Source organism: Anas acuta, chromosome 3 (assembly GCF_963932015.1).
Source record: "Anas acuta chromosome 3, bAnaAcu1.1, whole genome shotgun sequence".
Classification (NCBI taxonomy): Eukaryota; Metazoa; Chordata; class Aves; order Anseriformes; family Anatidae; genus Anas; species Anas acuta.
Genome location: NC_088981.1, coordinates 118,921,127 through 118,939,696, shown reverse-complemented (window position 1 = coordinate 118,939,696; position 18,570 = coordinate 118,921,127). Strand labels below are relative to the sequence as shown.

Below are 18,570 nucleotides of genomic sequence, written 5' to 3'. Positions count from 1 at the left end.
TTCAACTTCTACCCTGTTATCATGCCTCTCGAGCCAGTACCTTATGCTGCATATAGTGCACATCATCCAAGTTTTGTCTAGCATAACAGGTTATTCTATCAGGCCTTCTAAACAGGTTCTCAAACATCCAAAATGGAAGACTTGTTAACTTGCTTTTGTCGATTCAGTTAAGGGCAGTATCTGTCTTAAGTAACCAACTGCTATACAGTGAGAGAAGTCTAGCAACCAACACTAAGATCTTGCATGTTGCTGAGTTGCTGCCAGGGCAGCACTGGTGTCTGGTCAAAGCCAGACCACCTAAGAAAGGACAGACATCAAGGCCTACCCTAAGAGCGACACACTATGTCAACAGTGGCAATGTTGCCGAATTCAGCACAGAGAATCACAGGATCATTTAGGTGTTCTTGAGAGTCTTACCAACCAAGTCCAACCATCAACCTGATCTACTGAGTCCCCTCACTAAGCCACACCCCGTAGTGCCACATCCACATCTCTTACGTACCTCCAGGGATGAGGACTCCATCACTACCCTGGGCAGCCTGTGCCAATGCTTGACCACCCTTCCTGTGAAGAAATTCTTCCTGATAACCAATCTAAACCTCTCCTGGCACAAGCTGGGACTGTTTCCTCACATCTTACCACTTGTTGCCTGAGAAAAGAGACCAACACCACCCTCACCGTCACCTCCTTCAGGTAGCTGTAGAGAATGGTGAGGTGTCCCCTCAGCACCCTCTTCTCTAAACTAAACAACCTCAGGTCCCTCAGCTGCTCCTCCTAAGTCCTGTTTTCCAGTCCCTTCACCAGCTTTATTGCTCTTCTCTGTACTCAGCCAAGCACCTCAATGTGCTCAACTACCTTCTTGTAGTGAGGGGCCCAAAACTAAACACAATATTTGAGGTGCAGTCTCACCAGTGCCAAGCACAGGGGACTTTCACTTCCTTAGTCCTGCTGGCCACACTATTTCTGATACAATCAAGGATACCACTGGCCTTCTTGGCCACCTGCACATACTGCTGGCTCTTGTTTAGCCAGCAGTCAACCACCACCCCAGATCCTTTTCTGCTGGGAAAACTTTCCAGCCCTCTTCCTCAATCTTATACCACTGCATGGGGTTGTTATAGCACAAGTGCAGGACCCGGCATTTACCTTTGTTAAATGTCACGCAATTGGATATGGCCCACTGAGCTAGCCTATAGAGGTCCCTTTGCAAAGCCTTCCCACCCCCAAGCAGATAAGCCATCAAGCGTTGGAACAAAGTTCTCAGAAAGGAAATCTGGGGCAATACGACCCCAGACAACAGTTTTCTGCCAAAAACAGAGCAGTATAAAGCCATTTATTGCAAAACACTGCAAACAATGTTTTGATTAAGTTCATTTTCCGATATGTCTTGCCTAGATGGAAAGAGCCAGTTCACTATCCAGCCATTCTGTCCTTTGCTCCTGGACCCTATTTAAGAACAAGGAAGAGGCAGGAATCAGTCACAAAAAGGCATTAAGAACAGAAACCTTAGCCAGTGATGTAACATAAGCACTCCCATACTACAAAAGCAAGTTTCAACAAAATCCTAGTACAACCTGTATTGATAACCATAGAATTACTTAGATTGGAAGAGACCTTCAAGATCATTAAGTCCAACCATCCACCTAACACTGCAAGTCCACTGCTAAGCCATGTCCCTAAGAAGAGGCATTCCTGGGAACCTGGTTCCACAGCCCAATATAGTAATGTTTGGAAATTAAGAAAAATAAAATAAAAAATAATTGCTGTCTACACCTCATTTGATGACTGCATCAGGGACATATGGACATTCTGCAATGGCACCAGCATTTCTGGAAAAAGCTGTGTCTACACTGTATGTGAGAACTTTTAACTTAGACACACAGAGAAGTAGCTCTAAATTTGCTGTTGGAGGTTATCCAGGTACCTTTCCCCTCTGATGTTTTATCCACTGTGCCTCCAAATTTGCAGAGCTGCACCAGAAGTCCTCAATATGTTTTTCTATCACTGTTGGAGAGACTTGCTCTGGAGCAGGGTTTGATTAGCCACACTGCCTTTTTCCTGTTGTAGCAGTTTATATCACAACTCTTGTGTGACTTGGCTGAAAGGCACATGCACCACCTTGCACTCTTATTGCAAGGCTGAAACAATGCAGTAGCACAACAATGGCATAAGACTACCAGATTCTTCACAGCATGCCTTAAAATAAGCAGAGATGGGATTGTCACAATTGCATCTGTTCCATTCATCACTGTGACAGCAACAACCCACCAGGAAGTCAACCCGGAACAACTCACACAATCACGTTAAAGGACCAGCTGTTCTTTAAGTTCTGCTATGCACTGTGATTTTGGAAGCTGGACCAACAAACTTTGATTTGATCTGGTCTAGTTGTAATTGTATGTCTATCAGCTTGGTACATAAATCACTTAGCAAAGGTGCAGGCTTGAGAGGAGCTCCACCTGAGCAGACAGTTTAAAACAAGATTCATAATTATAAAAGGTAAGAATATACACGTTAGGGTACCTTTGATACAAGCTCTTCTGACCGATTTCCACATTGTTTCTACCTGTCAGACATTACTATATACAGCAATGACTCTAATTCTGTGAAGAATCAGATACACGAAGGCTAGGGACAATTATGTTAAGGAAGACAAACAATAAAGTTCAAAAAGGAAAGTCAGATCATAACATTAACAACAAGTATGCCTTTCTCAGCCACAGAGAAGGGGAAGACAGCAAAGGGCAGAGTACAAGTACCACACAAGTGATCAGTCTGGTAGGGAATTAGTGAAGCAAAAATGGATTTTAAGAGAAGGATTCAGCCAAATATGGTGTCTGTGCAGGGCAGATGATTAGAAGAGACATGAAGTGCAGTAGAAAGTAGGACAAGCAACTTGCCTTTGGCAAGCTGAGCTCAATCCGACAAGAATAAGCATAAAGAAGAAGAAACATTGCTATAGGAACACAGAGCTTGTTCGACTTCTCAAACCCTCAAGGACATGCTAATGCAAAGAGGTCACCAGGGTAAATAGACAACTCATCAGAAAGAGTCACTAGGAGCGTCAGCCAAGAACTCACTCGGTGCTATTATTTCCCAGCTGTCACCAACAGCAAGTTTTAGCAGAGATGCTCAATCTTACAGTGACTTGCCCTTGCAAACACTTCATACTGCAGAAGACATTTTCTTCTTGTCATGCATGCAATTCACTCACCTTTGTTTTGCATTCACCACTTCCTCCTTGCAAATAGGAAAGAATCTGCTCAGTAGACTTTCCTTTCCTCTCAAAAAAATCAAGGGTTGAAGTAGCCACTGACCCATTCAACTGTCTCTTGGAAATGCCTAAGCATTCCTTGAAGCAGGAATATATTATTCCACTCTTACAGTAAAGTGCTCAACTACACTATATACTCCAGATTTTTCACAGGCTTAGAAAGCAGAGGAAAACAAGTTGACGTCCAGAAGAGTCAACAACTAACCTTTAAGATTAGTCAGAGAAGCTTGCTATGCAATCCAACAACACGGGATGATTAGCCACCTTACTTTTACTGCACTGCACCAGCATCACAGGGACCCAAAACGTTCAACTGAATGCAAGATCATCTGTTTGCAACTATATAGCAATGGCCAGAGGGCCAGGAGAGGTTTAGAACACATTATAATCTCCTGCACTCATACATTCAAGTCATTTTTACTGCTGCATAAGTCTACGAGACTGCACAATAACAGGATACTTCACAGTTCACTTCAGTGGAACAGTAAGATGACAAATGCACTTATTAGGGAGGGCACAACCTAGAAAATAAGCAACTGGGAAAATATTGAAAATAAAAAGCAGCATACAGCTATTGAATCTAGTAAGAAAAGCAGTGACAAATTTAAGTTGATCACAGAACGCAAGCATCTTACAGCCCTTGCAGATTTACATCAGGGATTGTAAGGAGTGCTTACAAACTTTTTTGCTACACTAAATCACCAGAAGCAGGAGGGGTTTGTTTTTTAGAACAGCTGAATATCTATTGAGATGAAGGGGCGAAGACATTTAGTACATGAGAAGTTCACTACATATAGTTACCAGTGCCACAGAACAGCCCCGCAACTGCCCACATCTACATTCATATCTATGCTTCTGAATAGAGTAACCATCTCTGCCTGAAAGATGTCCCGTACTATTACTTCAGAGAAATTACTGCTGAAGTCAAAACAGTGGTACACACAAGAAAGAGTCACTACCATACAGAAGTTCACGTATTTTGAGAGAGGTATCCTTCTTCACAGAAATTAATATAAAATCATAGAATCGTGGATTGTTTGAGGTTGGGAGGGACCTCTGAAGATCATTTGATCCAATCCCCTGCTCAAGCAGGACCACACAGAGCAGGGTGTCCAGGACCTTGCCCAGGCAGAATATCTCCAAGAAGACTCAGCAACTTCTCTGGGCAGTCTGTGCCAGTGGCTCTGCCACCTGCACATCAAAGAAGTACTTCCTGTGTTCTATCTTGTGCCCAGTGCCTCTTCTGCCACTGAGTTCCACTCATGCTTTCTGCATCCTCCCTCCAGGTATTATACACATTGATGAGATCAATGTAAGACAAAGCCTTTAAAAAAATAATAATGTAAACTGCATACCACTCTGAACTTTCTGGGTAATAAAAAAATTAATTCAAAACTATTTGTATCCCAGATCTCATCCCCAGAAGTACATGTAATCAGAGACAAACCTTTTCCCCTACTTATGAAAGTTCGGCTTAGCTTAGCTAAGTTTCTACGTAATTGGAAATGTTTGGCTTGGTAGAGGATGAGCTTGACCCTACACATAAAGCTGCACGGCTAGAAGCTAGCACTACATAAAGTCAAGTTAAATCTTCCTAAGAGGATGCAGTCATTGGTGAAAAAAATCCTGCTGATTCTTATTATAGATTTTCCTGTGTCTACTCTTCTTTAAGTCACGCCTGCTTTAGTTCAAAAAAAAAAAAAAAAAAGTCAAATCCAAGATATCCAACTAAACCCTATTTGATTTCTGCATAGCCTCCTAAGTACCTCAGGTATCTGTTAAGGATGTGAATAACAAGTCTTTAAACATCAGGTAACAAAATCCAAAAGATTAAAGTAATGGCTAAAATGATCTTATTTATGAAAACATATCACACTCAACCTCATTCATTCAATGCCCAAGAGAAACAGCAACCCTATACCCTATATTTAGGAGTGTTTTCAAACCCAGATCACTGTTCAAAATCCAAGGATTAAGCAATCTCCAGCTCTCATATGAACAGTACTTAATGACAGTATAATACAGTTAAAACTAAATCTTGAGAAACCAGACAAGAAAGCACTGTAAGTTATCTGATGCTGTTTCAGCACAAATGAGACACCACACCATCTCCTTACACCTGCAGATCACTGACTGAGGCTCTTTCCTTACCTTGCTAGCATGAGGGTATTTAGCCCTGCTCATGGTGGTGACTTGTTTTAGAGAAACTGCTTGGCAGTTTTATGCCACGTTGCCATCTGCATGGTTGAACCCATGCTGAAGTTCTGACTCAACCACACTCTCACTCTTTCGGTGTGTTCCAGAATCAGTCTACTGCTTGTGTGCCACCTCACCTCACCAAGGTGGCCTGCTGCATAGCATAAAACTGCCACAGACCGATTTGCCTAGCTGACAACACTGGTAAGCAATTGATCCTCAAAGAAGTCTGCCCTCCTAAGGCTCCAGGCCCAGGTTACATGAACTTCCCCCTCAACTGTTTAAAATTGCAAGTTTCATTTTCTGAGAGCATCTACTCTTCTGATAATACAGAGAAACACACCACATCTTCCTCCTGCAAACACTAAGAAGGAACAAAGGCCATTTTTGACAGGTCCTTCCCTTTCAGCACTGCCAACTGACAGTTGGTAGGCACCCAAACCTTCAGTAGAAAAAAGCTCTAACTATTGAGAACAACCATAACGCCTTTTTTTTTTTTAATTAAATGCAGAGTTGTATTTAACAGAATTAAAAATTGCAGTACTCAAATCCTTCTCTAGCCTCCACAGCCCTACAAAGATAAGCCCAACACCCTCCTCATATGCCCAAGTTTCCCCCCAAAAAAGAGCTTTGTTTGGGGAGCTGTAAGTAGTGAATCTCACATTGCAATTAGGGGCTCATTTGGGTGGGAGATCTCTCTGGCCATCAGAAGCCAGATGTATTTCACTGAAACATTCAGCTTAAAAACAAATCATCTAAGAAGTTAAAACTACAAGCAAGCAATTAAATGTCCAAGCACAAAGCAAAGTCTAGTCCAGGTTTGGTGCTCAGCCAAGCCTAGCAAAGTTGTAGCAGGAAAGAGCCTAATGTTCATGACAAGTTCAACTGGGAAGAGACCAGAAGAAAAGCATCTGATTGTCTTGACATGCAGGAGCCAGCATGCACTAGGGTCCATTGACTAGCACACTCTAAGAACAAGGAGAGGAAGAGAACTAACAACCAGGGGGCTTCACAAAGGGCAGTGCTCCCTCTCTGTAAGGCTTTGGATGAGAAGAATGGCTTTCATTGCAGCACAGAACAAAAGGTCTCAAAGCAGGATACACCTAGGCTGAACAGTTTTACATACCAGCCTTATAGCAAGGGAGCACTGTAAAAATAAATTGTGTGTGTGTGTATGCACGCATGTGTATTACAAATATATATATATATACACATATATATACACACATACATATAAATATGTATATATATATACACACACACAAAAAAAATAATGTACATTACATATATAGTGGTAGTCACATCACAGGAGCGGAGAAGTTTGCTCACCATTAGCAAATATCCTATGAAAGACTGTTGGTAACAGAGCAGCCCGTAAGCGGGAAGTAAAACAAGATAGAAGTCAATGAGTTGATGAAACAGCAAGCACGTAACATTCATACAGACAGCTAGGTCAGAATCATTGCAAAACACAGACAAGACTGAGAATCTGGCCCAGCCACCAGCCATCTTTTAAAATAAATTTAACTAAGGAATGTTAGCGTTTCAAATTGAGACCCAGACCAGGCAAGGGAGAAGACACCTCTGATCAAGTAGAAAATTAGAGTTGAGTAAGGCAAAGAAACTGGAAGTTCTACTGCTTCTCTGAGTGATTCACAGTCCCTCAGAACCTCTTTCAGCAGACACCTACCTCTCTCTAACACTATCAGCTTCTCCTCTGCACAGATCTTTGCAGCTGAACCTATACTTACATACCTGACCACATAATTTAATAGCAGAGTTAATACCAAGTAAAACCCAGTCTCCTGGCACCTTGGACTGGAACTGAAGGGAGGCTGTGGAGTGACTGCAATTAAATATGTACATGTAGTGAATCCTAGAAGGTCAGGTAGGCTGAAGACAGGAAAGTATTTGCATCAGCCAAATACCTGGGGGCACTATTTGGAAATACACTAGCATAACACAAAACCACAAAACTTCCCCGTGTTCTATTGGAAATCTCATTCTGCACATGCTAACATGGCATGCACGTGCCTCATGTCCACGTCTCAGGGAAACAAGAAGCCATTACAAAACTCTCCAGTTTGCAGTCTCAGTTCCGTTGAAGTACTCCAAGAATTGCTTAAAAGGACTTTTAATTAAAACCCATCACACCTCTTTCCACCTGTTACTGATTCTTAAACTCCCAACAATAATTTTAAGAAATATTGCCCAACATTGGCTAAACATAGCAAATAGCAGCAAACATCCCATCTAAACACATTGTTGTTCCTTTGCACTCAGAATGCCTTTGACCTGCCACAACAAATCATCTTGCAACATGCTCCTGTCACAAGTCTAACTGCTAGACAATGTGGATATGCACAGATGCAATATGGTCTTGCACGTAGATCTTGTGGAAGGGTACACAGGAAACAACACATCTCTCACATGGAATATTTTCATCTGATTGCAACTCCAGAAAGCATTCCTATCTCCAAGAACACCAGTGCAAGTCTAAGAGTTTTAAGTCTTCCCTATCCTCACCAGAAGTTCTCCAAGGCACCCTGCTCATTTGACACTTTCCCCTCAAATCTACTAGCCCTGCACTTCAGGCCACTAAAAACAAAACAAACAAACAAAACAAAAAAAAATGGATGTGCTTTTGTATTGTTAAGCACTATGAGACATCCTTCCTCTTTCCCACTCCCTTTTTCTTCCACAGATGACCCCCACCATATAAAGATTTCAGTCCTGCCCCCAAAACTCAATGGAATAGCAACACCTTACTACTAAATTAATCGTTTTGCAACACACAAGCGGCCTTAGAAAAATGGCTAATACAGAATTGCATGCAGAACAAGAAACACATAGTGGCCAGTCCTGCTAGTACAGGTGCTTCTGCAACCTAAAGTACCAGCAAGAAGTGGCAAGCAAAAGGGCTGCTCTAGCACCTAAAGAGGTGCTACAGGAACAAGTAAGTACAAGCCATTTCTAATGCAACACAACTAACAGGCACTACTCTTCTAGTACCTCTTCACCTAGCAGAAGGAAGAATATTTTGTGGGATATGCTAGCAGCTTCCTTTCACCAGATTTCTGACCCAAATTCAGCAATTACACTGTCTTGCTTAAAGCAGAGGGAAGGAAAGTTTTCGAAGAACACAGTGCTGAACAGTGCTAAGGAGGGAGACAGTATTAAAGTGAAGATCATGATGTACTGAATCATTGTTACCCTTAAAGCCATGAGAATGATTCCCCCACTTTTTAAATACACACAGGAAATTGTTCAAGTATCAGCCAGCTCTGAGAAGTAATTACATGAAGCAATAAATATGGGCCTAACGTTGTCACAACTCTCTAAGACCTGAGCATGAAAACAGCCTGTCTGGCTACTGCACAGTCAGCAGTGCTAGAGAATTGCAAGAATCTGATGACACAGTTGAACAGTTTTGACTTGCCTTGCCTAGTTGGGTGGGTAATACAGGAATAAGAATGCATTCCGCAATATTGGCAACTATAATTACAACATCTGTGATTCCAGCACAGGCTATGTTTTGAGGATTCTTTTTCTGATCAAAAGTCCACTTGTACTCACTTCTTTTAAAAAAAAAAAAATCAGAAAGGATAAAAATCTCCTAGATAAATCACTTCACTTCTGAACACAAGTAGTGCAAGGCAGTCCACAACTGTGGAGTTGTACCAGTTCGGGCTGGGACAGAGTTAATTTTCATCATAAAAATTTCTGCAGTGCTATGGTTTTGATTTGTGACCAAACCATTGTTGATAACACACCAGTGTTCTAGCTATTGCTGAACAGCACTAACATAGTAAAAAGGCATTTTCTGTTCCTCACACTACCCCACCAGTGAGTAGGCTGGGGGTACATAAGAAGTTGGGGTGGGCACAGCTGGGACAGCTGACCCAGCTGACAAAAGGGATGTTCCATATCATATGACACCATTCTGAGCAATAAAAGCTGGGGGGAGAAAGAGAAGTAGTGGGACGTCCAGATCTACAGCATTTGTCTTCCCAAGCAACTGTTACATGTGATGAAGCCTTGCTTTCCTGCAAACAGCTAAACATCTGCCTGCCAACAGATAGTAAGTAAATTCCTTATTTTGCTTTGCTGATGTGTGCAGCTTTTGCTTTATTTAAACTGTTTATCTAAACCAATGAGTTTTCTCAATTTCACCCTTCCAATTCTCTTCTGCATCCCACTTAGGGTGAGCAAGCGAACGGCTGCATGGGGCTCAGCTGCCCACAGGGTTTAACTCACAACAGGAGTAAAAGAGCAACTGGAATTGAGCACTGCTCCTGCACAGTCACACACATAGAATTTCCCTTCCTCAGGGCTACCAAGTAGTCTTGCTGAGGATACAGCTGTTAAAATGCACAGACACCTACTACTCCTTGAAAGAGGCACATCAGTCCAATTGCCTCTGTTCCTTCCACCATGCCTACTAGAAGCAAAGATCTATGAGATCAGAGGGAGGAGGCAAATATGTAACTGCTGAGGCAACTAGCTGTGATCCACACTCAATGAACCACCTTTCTAGACAGTCTCTTAATGGCACCACTGAGAGTCTAAATGCTCATGAGAACACCATGTTTGTTGATCTGCAGAACTACTCTCTGGTAAAAAGCCACAGCCCTAGATACCAGCTTGAAGTGGTTTACCTTTATAAAGCATTGGCTATCAGTCAGAAAGATTCCAGCTGTGTAATACTTTTAAACTCAACTAGAAAGGGAAGAATCTCTTATGTACTTCTTGAGTAAAGCCTACAACAGACTTCCCATAAACGACCTGAATTGGATGCCAGGGAGCCAGCGGACAGGTATCAGATATGTGCAACTCCTGAACCCCCCCCCACCCACATGGACAACTTCAGTAAAAAAATGATCAAGTGAACCCTGTGATATCATCAGCCTGCATGAAGAACAAGATGTCACCAAGTTTACAGGCGGATGATTAATCCTTCTGCCACGACCCACACTCCCTGGATACAAGCATATATCAGAAGGTTGTTATAGAGATCAAAAACCCCAAATCCGGAACAAGACAGAATAAGCGTCCTTTGATTGAAAGAAAAACTACAGAGTTGTGCAGTTTATGAAGAGAAACTACTTTTAAATGACAGGTGAAGCAGAGCATTCTTTCCTGTACACTATCTACATTAAAACCAAGAATTCACACAGATGAAATCCTACAGGACGGCCAGTGCACACTCCTCAGCTTTGAGGATACTTGCAGTAGAGCTGGACAACTGGTAGCTGTCATTTGAAAGGGTACATCAAGGTACCAGAGAATGCATCCAGAACTGCAAACATTCCTAAAGATGTAAGAGCAACAGATGAGGAAAAAGAAATAAAAACAGACTAAGCAAGGAGGCACTGCATCTCCAGAAAAAAATACTTCCTACTTCTGAAATAAAGCATTTCAGCACGAGCAGCTGCCCGAACAGGGCAAGTCTTTGCTAAACAGGCACAACACAAGCTAGCATCCTGAAGTCCAAGCTAAAGTGAATGATGCTAGATGAAAAGCCAAGACTAGTGGCTTGCTGGAGCCAGAGTCTATAACCTTCATACACGTGTTGGTAAAAGAAACATTCATGTGACCTCAGTGGACGCAGCTCTCCAGACAGCTCTCAAAGCTTCACAACACTGACAGGCAAACTCCATGTGTATTAACACTGGGGGGGAGGGGGAGGTAACGAAACAAAAAAGGGCAGAGCATATATGAATCCAAGGATAGGAAGGATAATGCGCATGCAAAACTTGGAAGTTCCTCTGAGATCAAAAAGGTATGGGTTGACATGGAAAACAGTATTCAGTAACAGTCTTTCCTGTGCCTAAAGGCAGTCCAGGAGTGTATTCTATTGCCAATCTCTGGCCCAAATGATGCAGAGGTGGAGGAGCATATGCATACATGCCTATTATGCCAGATAGCCTCAAATGGATTAGATGTCCTGTTCTAGTTTAGCAGTTTGCCTCAAAGAGGAAGGGACACCTCCAGTAAGCCTTACCTGACCCAATTTTGATCAATCCGTTGTGCTGAATAAAGATGGTATCGCAGGTCAGATTGCCATGGATGATTGGGGGATCACAGGAGTGGAGGTAGCTAGAGATTCAGAACAGAGCACTGGTCAGGGGACTACCTCAGGCTGAAGCAGGAATCCCTCCCTTCATCCCTTCCCTGAGATACATCAGAACATCATCATGAGAAGAGAACAAGAGGACAAAGGGTGCATGCCAGGGATTTACAATAGCAGGGAGGTACAAATTCAGTGACTGTACATCAACCTCTAGCCTAGTATAGAATAATGAAAATTAAGCAATTGTCTCTTACTAACAACCTCCAGAATTGGCAGGGGGAAAGTAAAGAAAGCTTCTTCTGACCATTCTGACCAGTTCTTACAAAACCCGGGGTACCAGATCTGCATCATACACCTCAATACTGCTAGATGAGAGTTAAACAGGTTAAAGTTATTTTTTATTATTAAATTTATTTATTATTATAACAGGTATTAAAATACCAAAAGAACAGAACCTTATTCTGTCCCTAATCATAGGATATCAAAAACGGTGTTCAGTGGTGCACAAACACGATCGGTCATGTTTTCTAGCATGAATTTCAATTAAAACTTCAGTGCTCTGGCCCCAGGTAGAGTTTGAGGTTAGTTTTGCATTTCACTCTGCCTTGTTTTATTTTAGCAGCCAGCACAAATAAAGACCGTCAGCTCTCAAAAGCTTATTAGAACACCAGATATCCCTCAGCAGCTATACTTGGCTAAATGGCAAAAGAATTTTCTCTATGGAGTGCAAGCCTTGCTCTGACATCTGGGTTATTGTTTTTCCAAGGCTGTTATTAGCCACACCATCTCTGGCTCAGGTAGGGAAGTGTCTTTAAGACAAAAACAAAAGAACTCCAGATTCTGTTCAGCCAGATTGTGCTAGGAAGGCTGCAGATGATATGCATCATCAAGAAATGTACAGATTCATATATACTCCTATTAAGATCACACCACAGTGATTATGAATATATCACATGCTACACAGCTGCAGCCTACCAAGATTAAGAAACTTTTCCACGCTCCAGTCATATGGAATTGATTTCTTTGAGACTTCTTTGCAACATTCTCTTGGCCATGGTTAGAGCCAGGTTATAAAGCTGCATCTGCATACATGGGAAGGCTCCCTGATGCTTATCTTGTACAGTCACTATCATACCGGTCACAACCATTGGGATCCAAACCCTACTGCACCAGTTTCTTCATTGTAGAAGCTTCAGTATTATCTAACTGAAGAGTCTGGAATTGTTGTATAAAGTGCAGCTGACACTCTACAGACTACAACTGGGATAAGATTCAGGCTGGATGATTGAAAGTGCTCTCCAAGCTCTATTCTATGAAGTTTGCTAACATTTAGCAGCATGTATGTAGACTACTTTTACTATTCTAGCACAAGAAATGCTATGCTTAAACAAATGGCTAGATCTCAAGATCAGTAACTTACATACCTGAGAGCAGAAAGGATCTGGGTACACCATCGCTTCCAGGCCTATAAACACAGAAGCAAAAAAGATAAAAATCATTCAAGGAAGGGGAACTAATCCATACTTATGTGATTCAAAGCTCATTCAAATGAAGGAATGTACCCTCCAGTCAGTGGTATCTTAGCTTATATCCAGTAAAGGTGTGCAAGAAGTAAAAACTTTATGAATCAGTACTCTTGTGCTCTGTTTAGCTTTTACATTTTTGACAGGGCTTACAAGTCATGCCTCCTCCCTTTTAACTCCTCTTATGCATAGAACCCTTCCCTCTTTCCTGCATGCACACGCAGAACAGGAGAAGCTATCACAATATACATACGAAGCTGCAGAACTACAGGAAACAAAGAAAGCGACACAGATCAGGTATCTTAGAAAACCTGCAACTAAACTGGCTTACAGTAACAAGAAAAAATTTCAGACACATTATCACCAGCTTTTCTTCTCATTAGGATCCTCTGCTGAGAGACCTTCCCAGAGGCTGAAGACACCAAGTGAAAATAGGCACATAGGAAAAAAGAGTTACCTTTTCATTCATAGTTTTGTGGTTTTTCTTTGTCTTCTTCAGGAACTGTTTCAAGCTCCCTGAGGACATATATTCAGTGATGAAGATCACCTGTGGGACAATATGAAATATTACCTCCTGCCTCACCAAGTACCCACAGGATATACAGCAAGAAAACCCAACAGACTGCTTGCTTTACTTACCCTGGCCTTATTCTCCTTCACATCAGCCCAGTATTTGTGAAACTTTACAATGTTCAGATGTTCCAGTTGAATTAAGTTGTCAAACACTGCTTTAACTTTCTCCTAGAACATCAGAAAGTCAAAGCCATGTTACATCAAAGACCACATCAGCCCACATCTTACTTGCTTCTCAGGTCTGTGTCCCCTTAAACAACACAATACACAAAACAATACATCAAGCTCCTATGCCGAGAAGAATCAGCATCTGATTTCATCTTATACTGCATTGTTTGATCACCAAGACTCAACCAACACAAAAGATGTAGTGCAGCAACAGTTTCAGTCACGTTTTCTGCAGAAATCAGGCTTCATTTTTGCTATGTTTAAGAAAGTAGAGAAGAGTTACAGACACAGCCAATAACCCACATGAATCAGTATCTATAATTACACCCTAATGCAAGGCCTGTCACCCTGGTGCAATGTGTTTTTACTGTAGAGGTGATAGAGCACTGCAATAGGTTGACAAGAAAGGTAGTTGAGTTTCCCTCCTTGGAAATCTTCAAAAGCCATATGGACATGGCCCTGGGCATCCTGCTCTAAGCACCCCTGTTTGAACAGGGGAGATTATACCAGATGAACTCCAGAGGTTGCTTCCAACCTTAATGATTCTGTGGTGTTTCCCACATTTTGTCGGGAAACATGTCAACATACCTCCTGAAGCTTAAAGTTCTTCCGCTCAGAAAACTGAACCTCATTCCAAACCACTTCCACACCTTCCTCTGTATCCATGGCCAGGTAGGCACTATCAATCCCTGGGACATTGCGTTGATTCACCTGTATGGAAAGGATGGAAACAGGTATGAGATCTAAGCTAGCAAGACTAGATCATTACTATGCACCCTTCATTTCAGTATTATGAACGTTGTTCATCAGCTTTTAACTAAATGAGCATTCCAGGACAGGATTGTCCACAGGCACTTCAGGAACGGGACATACCCAAAGATAAGCACGATCTAGGCCTCATACGCAGCTGGTCTAGTGAAAGCCTCCTTTTGGCTATAATGAGTTAATTTATGTTTTATATCTGTATTTTATTTTACCACACACACAAAAAATCTTCAATTCACCATCAGCTGGCCACATACCTAGAATAGCTTCACTTCCAACTGATCCAATTCTCCCTTTGAAGTAAAAGTCAATACAGAGATTTGCCTAGCATTCCAGACTCACCTTCTACATATATTATCTCCTTGAAGCTTTGGCCATCTCACAGCTTTTCCCATTAATATTGTCTCACCTTTTCTTCTTTCACCCCATCAGCATCCCACATTCGCTGGGAAATTCTCAACATACACAAGGGCTTCCTCAAAAATTCTTGTCCTCTTGGCAGCTTTTACGCAACCAAAGGTACTCAGTTTCAGCTACAGTATTACATTAATGATGAATTGATGCAAGTGTTCTGCCATCCACAAAACTTACATGAATAAAGCACTATACTATAGGAAATGACTCCTGATAACACAATACTAATATAAAAAGGAAACAAATTTCCAATGAACAGTACTTTCAACTTCAGTAGACTGGGTACAGACTCAGTGCACCCAGCTGATCACACTGATACACAAAAATCTAAGGCTTTTTTTTAATAAAAGAAATTTTGATGGAGGACAGGGGTACCAAAGAACTTGTTGGTCATGCTGATAACTGAAACTTGAGCAACAAAGACAAGTGTGATCAGAAGGACTAACACACCAAAAAAACATGTACACATAAGAATTGTGCATGGAAAAAAAAAAAAAAAAAAGAGTCCATTAAGGTATTAATTTCACTAGTGTACAACACCAAATTTAGAAGTTTGCATTACACACATCTCCTCACTGGATACTTCATCAGTAGCTTGATAACTCAGATAGACCGACAATCAATTTAGGTTGGGTTTTTTGGAGATCTTCCAAAAGAATCCTAACAGGCCTAATGATATTCAATTTTCTCAAACTGCAGATGACTTCCTGTTGTGATAAATGACTACAGGAACAGTGTAGCTGGAGTGACACAGATTGCTCAGTAAACTGAGCTGTAAATTATTGTGATAAAGACCAGATGCACTTGCATGACACAGATAGGAATAAAGAACACAGACCCTAATTACATAAAGACAACCTGAGCTACGTAAAGTAACTGTTAAAAACAATCACAGGAGACAAGCAGCTTATGACTCTATTCCCCTCCTACCCTTTGCCTCCTGTATAACTGAGGGGTGAAAGTTCTAACATTTTATTCAAGGAGATACTCATATTTATCATAAGAAAGTGATTTTCCCTATATACACACTGATACTGACATCAGAATAGTAGGTCAGGCCTGTTATTGTTAAAGGCTGAAAGACTATTAACGACAACATTCATTCCTTCAACTTTCTGTATGAGAAATCTCTCAGGCATGACATAGTACAAGAACTCCCAGTACAATTAATAAAGTTGAGTGCTGAAAGGCTTTAAATTCAGAAAAGTTTAAATAAGACCCCAGCCAACAGAAAGCATTTAAGTGTTAGTATTGTAGGGACAAGATACAGCCATGACTACTCAATGCCCATGCATTCCTCTATATTCTCTTCTTTCATCATACTTGCTGTCTATTCAAAGACCTTCTCACTTTACTGGGTTACTGAAGCCCTCAAGTATTGACAAGTACTTGAAATCTGCCTTGATAAATAATAAATCTGTTTCTGCTGGCTGTATTATCGTAACTTCTTCTATTTCTGGGCAAGCTTACCAAATATAAATAATTTCCATGACTCATAGGCATATTCTAGAGTATCAAACATGACTCAAGACACCAAATCCATAGTACAACACTGAGCGTAATTCTCAATTCAAGAGGAGATTCAACAGTAGAGTAAGGAGGACAGAAAAGTAAGAGGGGAAAAAATGTAGACAGACAACTGGAAAGGCTAAAGCAAATTCATCCTTCACTCTGGTTGCCAAATCACTGCTATACATCCCTCTCCATGCTCAGCAAAATAGAATCTTAAGTCCTCACAAAGCATGTTCTGGCATTTGTCCTGTACTTTCCTGACAGTTACGGACAGCTATTGCCCTCCAAGCAGCTATCAGTGATTGATGGAAAGCTGCAAGCTTAACATGTCACAATTAGAAGCAATGTTACAGTTACTCCTTGCTTTACCAAAACTTCCTGGATGACTTTTGAGTAACTTGGGACTATTTTAACTTGTTTAAATTTCAGTGATCTTCTGATCTATCACCTTTGAAAGGTCCTGGAGAACAGGAGAGGTGCCTGAGGACTGGAGGACAGCCAGTGACACTCCAGTCTTCAAGAAGGATCTGGGCAACTACAGGCCAGTCAGTCTCATCTCTGTCCCTGGAAAGGTGTTGAACATCTTGTTCTGGAGGCCACCTCCAAGCATTTGGAAGAGAAGAAGGTTATGGGGAGTAGTCAGCATGGATTCACCAAGGGGAAGTCGTGCTCGACCAAACTCATTGCCTTCTATGATGGCATCACCAGCTGGGGAGATGGGGGGAGAGCGGTCATCTACCTTGACTTTAGCAAGGCTTTTGATGATGTCTCCCATGACATCCTGCTGGCAAAGCTGAGAAAGTGTGGGGTGGATGAGTGGGCAGTAAGGTGGGTTGAGAACTGGCTGAGCTCAGAGGGTGGTGCTCAGCGCAGAGTCTGGCTGGAGGCCTGTGACTCGCGGTGTTCCCCAGGGGTCGGTGCTGGGTCTGGTCTTGTTGAATATCTTCATTGATCACCTTGATGAGGGAATAGTGTCTGCCCTCAGCAAGTACACCGATGACGCAAAGCTGGGAGGAATGGCTGACACGCCAGAAGGCTGTGCTGCCATTCAGCGAGACCTGGACCGGCTGGAGAGATGGGCAGGAAGAAACCAAATGAGGTTTAACAAGAGCAAGTGTAGAGTCCTGCACCTGGGAAGAAACAACAACATGTACCGGTACAGGCTGGGGGACAACCTGCTGGAGAGGAGCTCTGTGGGAAAGACCTGGGGGTCCTGGTGGATGACAGGTTGGCCATGAGCCAGCTGGTGGCACACGGACAACACTACACCATGAGGTGCTGGTGACTCACAAGGGAAGAGAGGCCTTGCAGAGGGATCTAGGTGAATTGGAGCAACAGCATGAAATCAACAAGAACAAACACTGAATTCTGCACTTGGGATGGAATAACACTGCAGGTAAGTACAGACTGGGAGATGAGCAGCTGGAAAGCAGTGCTGGTTGACAGCAGGCTCAGTATGAGCCAGGAGTGCACCCTGGCAGCCAAAAGGGGAAGCCGTATTCTGGGGTGCACTAAGCACACAGCAGCCAGATGGTCCAAAGAGGTGATTCTCCCAGTGTATTCAGCATTAGTGAGGTCTCACCTTGAATACTGTGTGCAGCTCTGGGCACACAATGTAAAAAGGATATTAAGATACTTTGATGTGTCCAGAGGAGGGCTACAAAGCTGGTAAAAGGGCTGAAACGCGTGTCCTGTAAGGAGAGCCTGAGAACACTCGGTTTGTTAGGCTTAGAGAAAGGGAGGTTGGTCTCTCATTGCTCTCTACAACTTCCTGAGGAGCAGAAGAGGAGCAGAGGTGCTCATCTTTTCTCCCTGGTATCTAATGACAGGACACATGGGAATGGCTCAAGGCTGCATCAGGGGAGGTTCAGAGCAGGCACTGCAAACACTTCTTTACCAAGGGAGCAGACAGACACCGGAACAAGCTTCCCAGAAAGGTGGTTGTGCCCCGTGCCTGTCCATGTTTAAGGGGCATTTAGATATTCCTCTTAATGGTATGTTTTAACTTTGGGTCAGCCCTGAAGTAATCTGACAGTTGAACTCGATGATCTTTGTAAGCCCCTTCCAACCAA

The 18,570-nt window shown here is 42.3% G+C and overlaps 1 protein-coding gene across 1 annotated transcript in view; it reads right to left on the bottom strand.

Annotated features, from left to right (window-relative positions):
* NRBP1 (nuclear receptor binding protein 1) overlaps window positions 1-18,570 on the bottom strand; it is a 39,525-nt gene that overhangs the window by 10,773 nt on the left and 10,182 nt on the right. The window contains exons 3-7 of the mRNA XM_068679196.1: window positions 14,396-14,518; window positions 13,706-13,807; window positions 13,524-13,613; window positions 12,968-13,008; window positions 11,475-11,569 (exon numbers count right to left, since the gene is read on the bottom strand). Of these exons, the coding sequence (XP_068535297.1) occupies window positions 11,475-11,569; window positions 12,968-13,008; window positions 13,524-13,613; window positions 13,706-13,807; window positions 14,396-14,518 (451 nt within the window). The remainder of the gene's footprint in view (window positions 1-11,474; window positions 11,570-12,967; window positions 13,009-13,523; window positions 13,614-13,705; window positions 13,808-14,395; window positions 14,519-18,570) is intronic.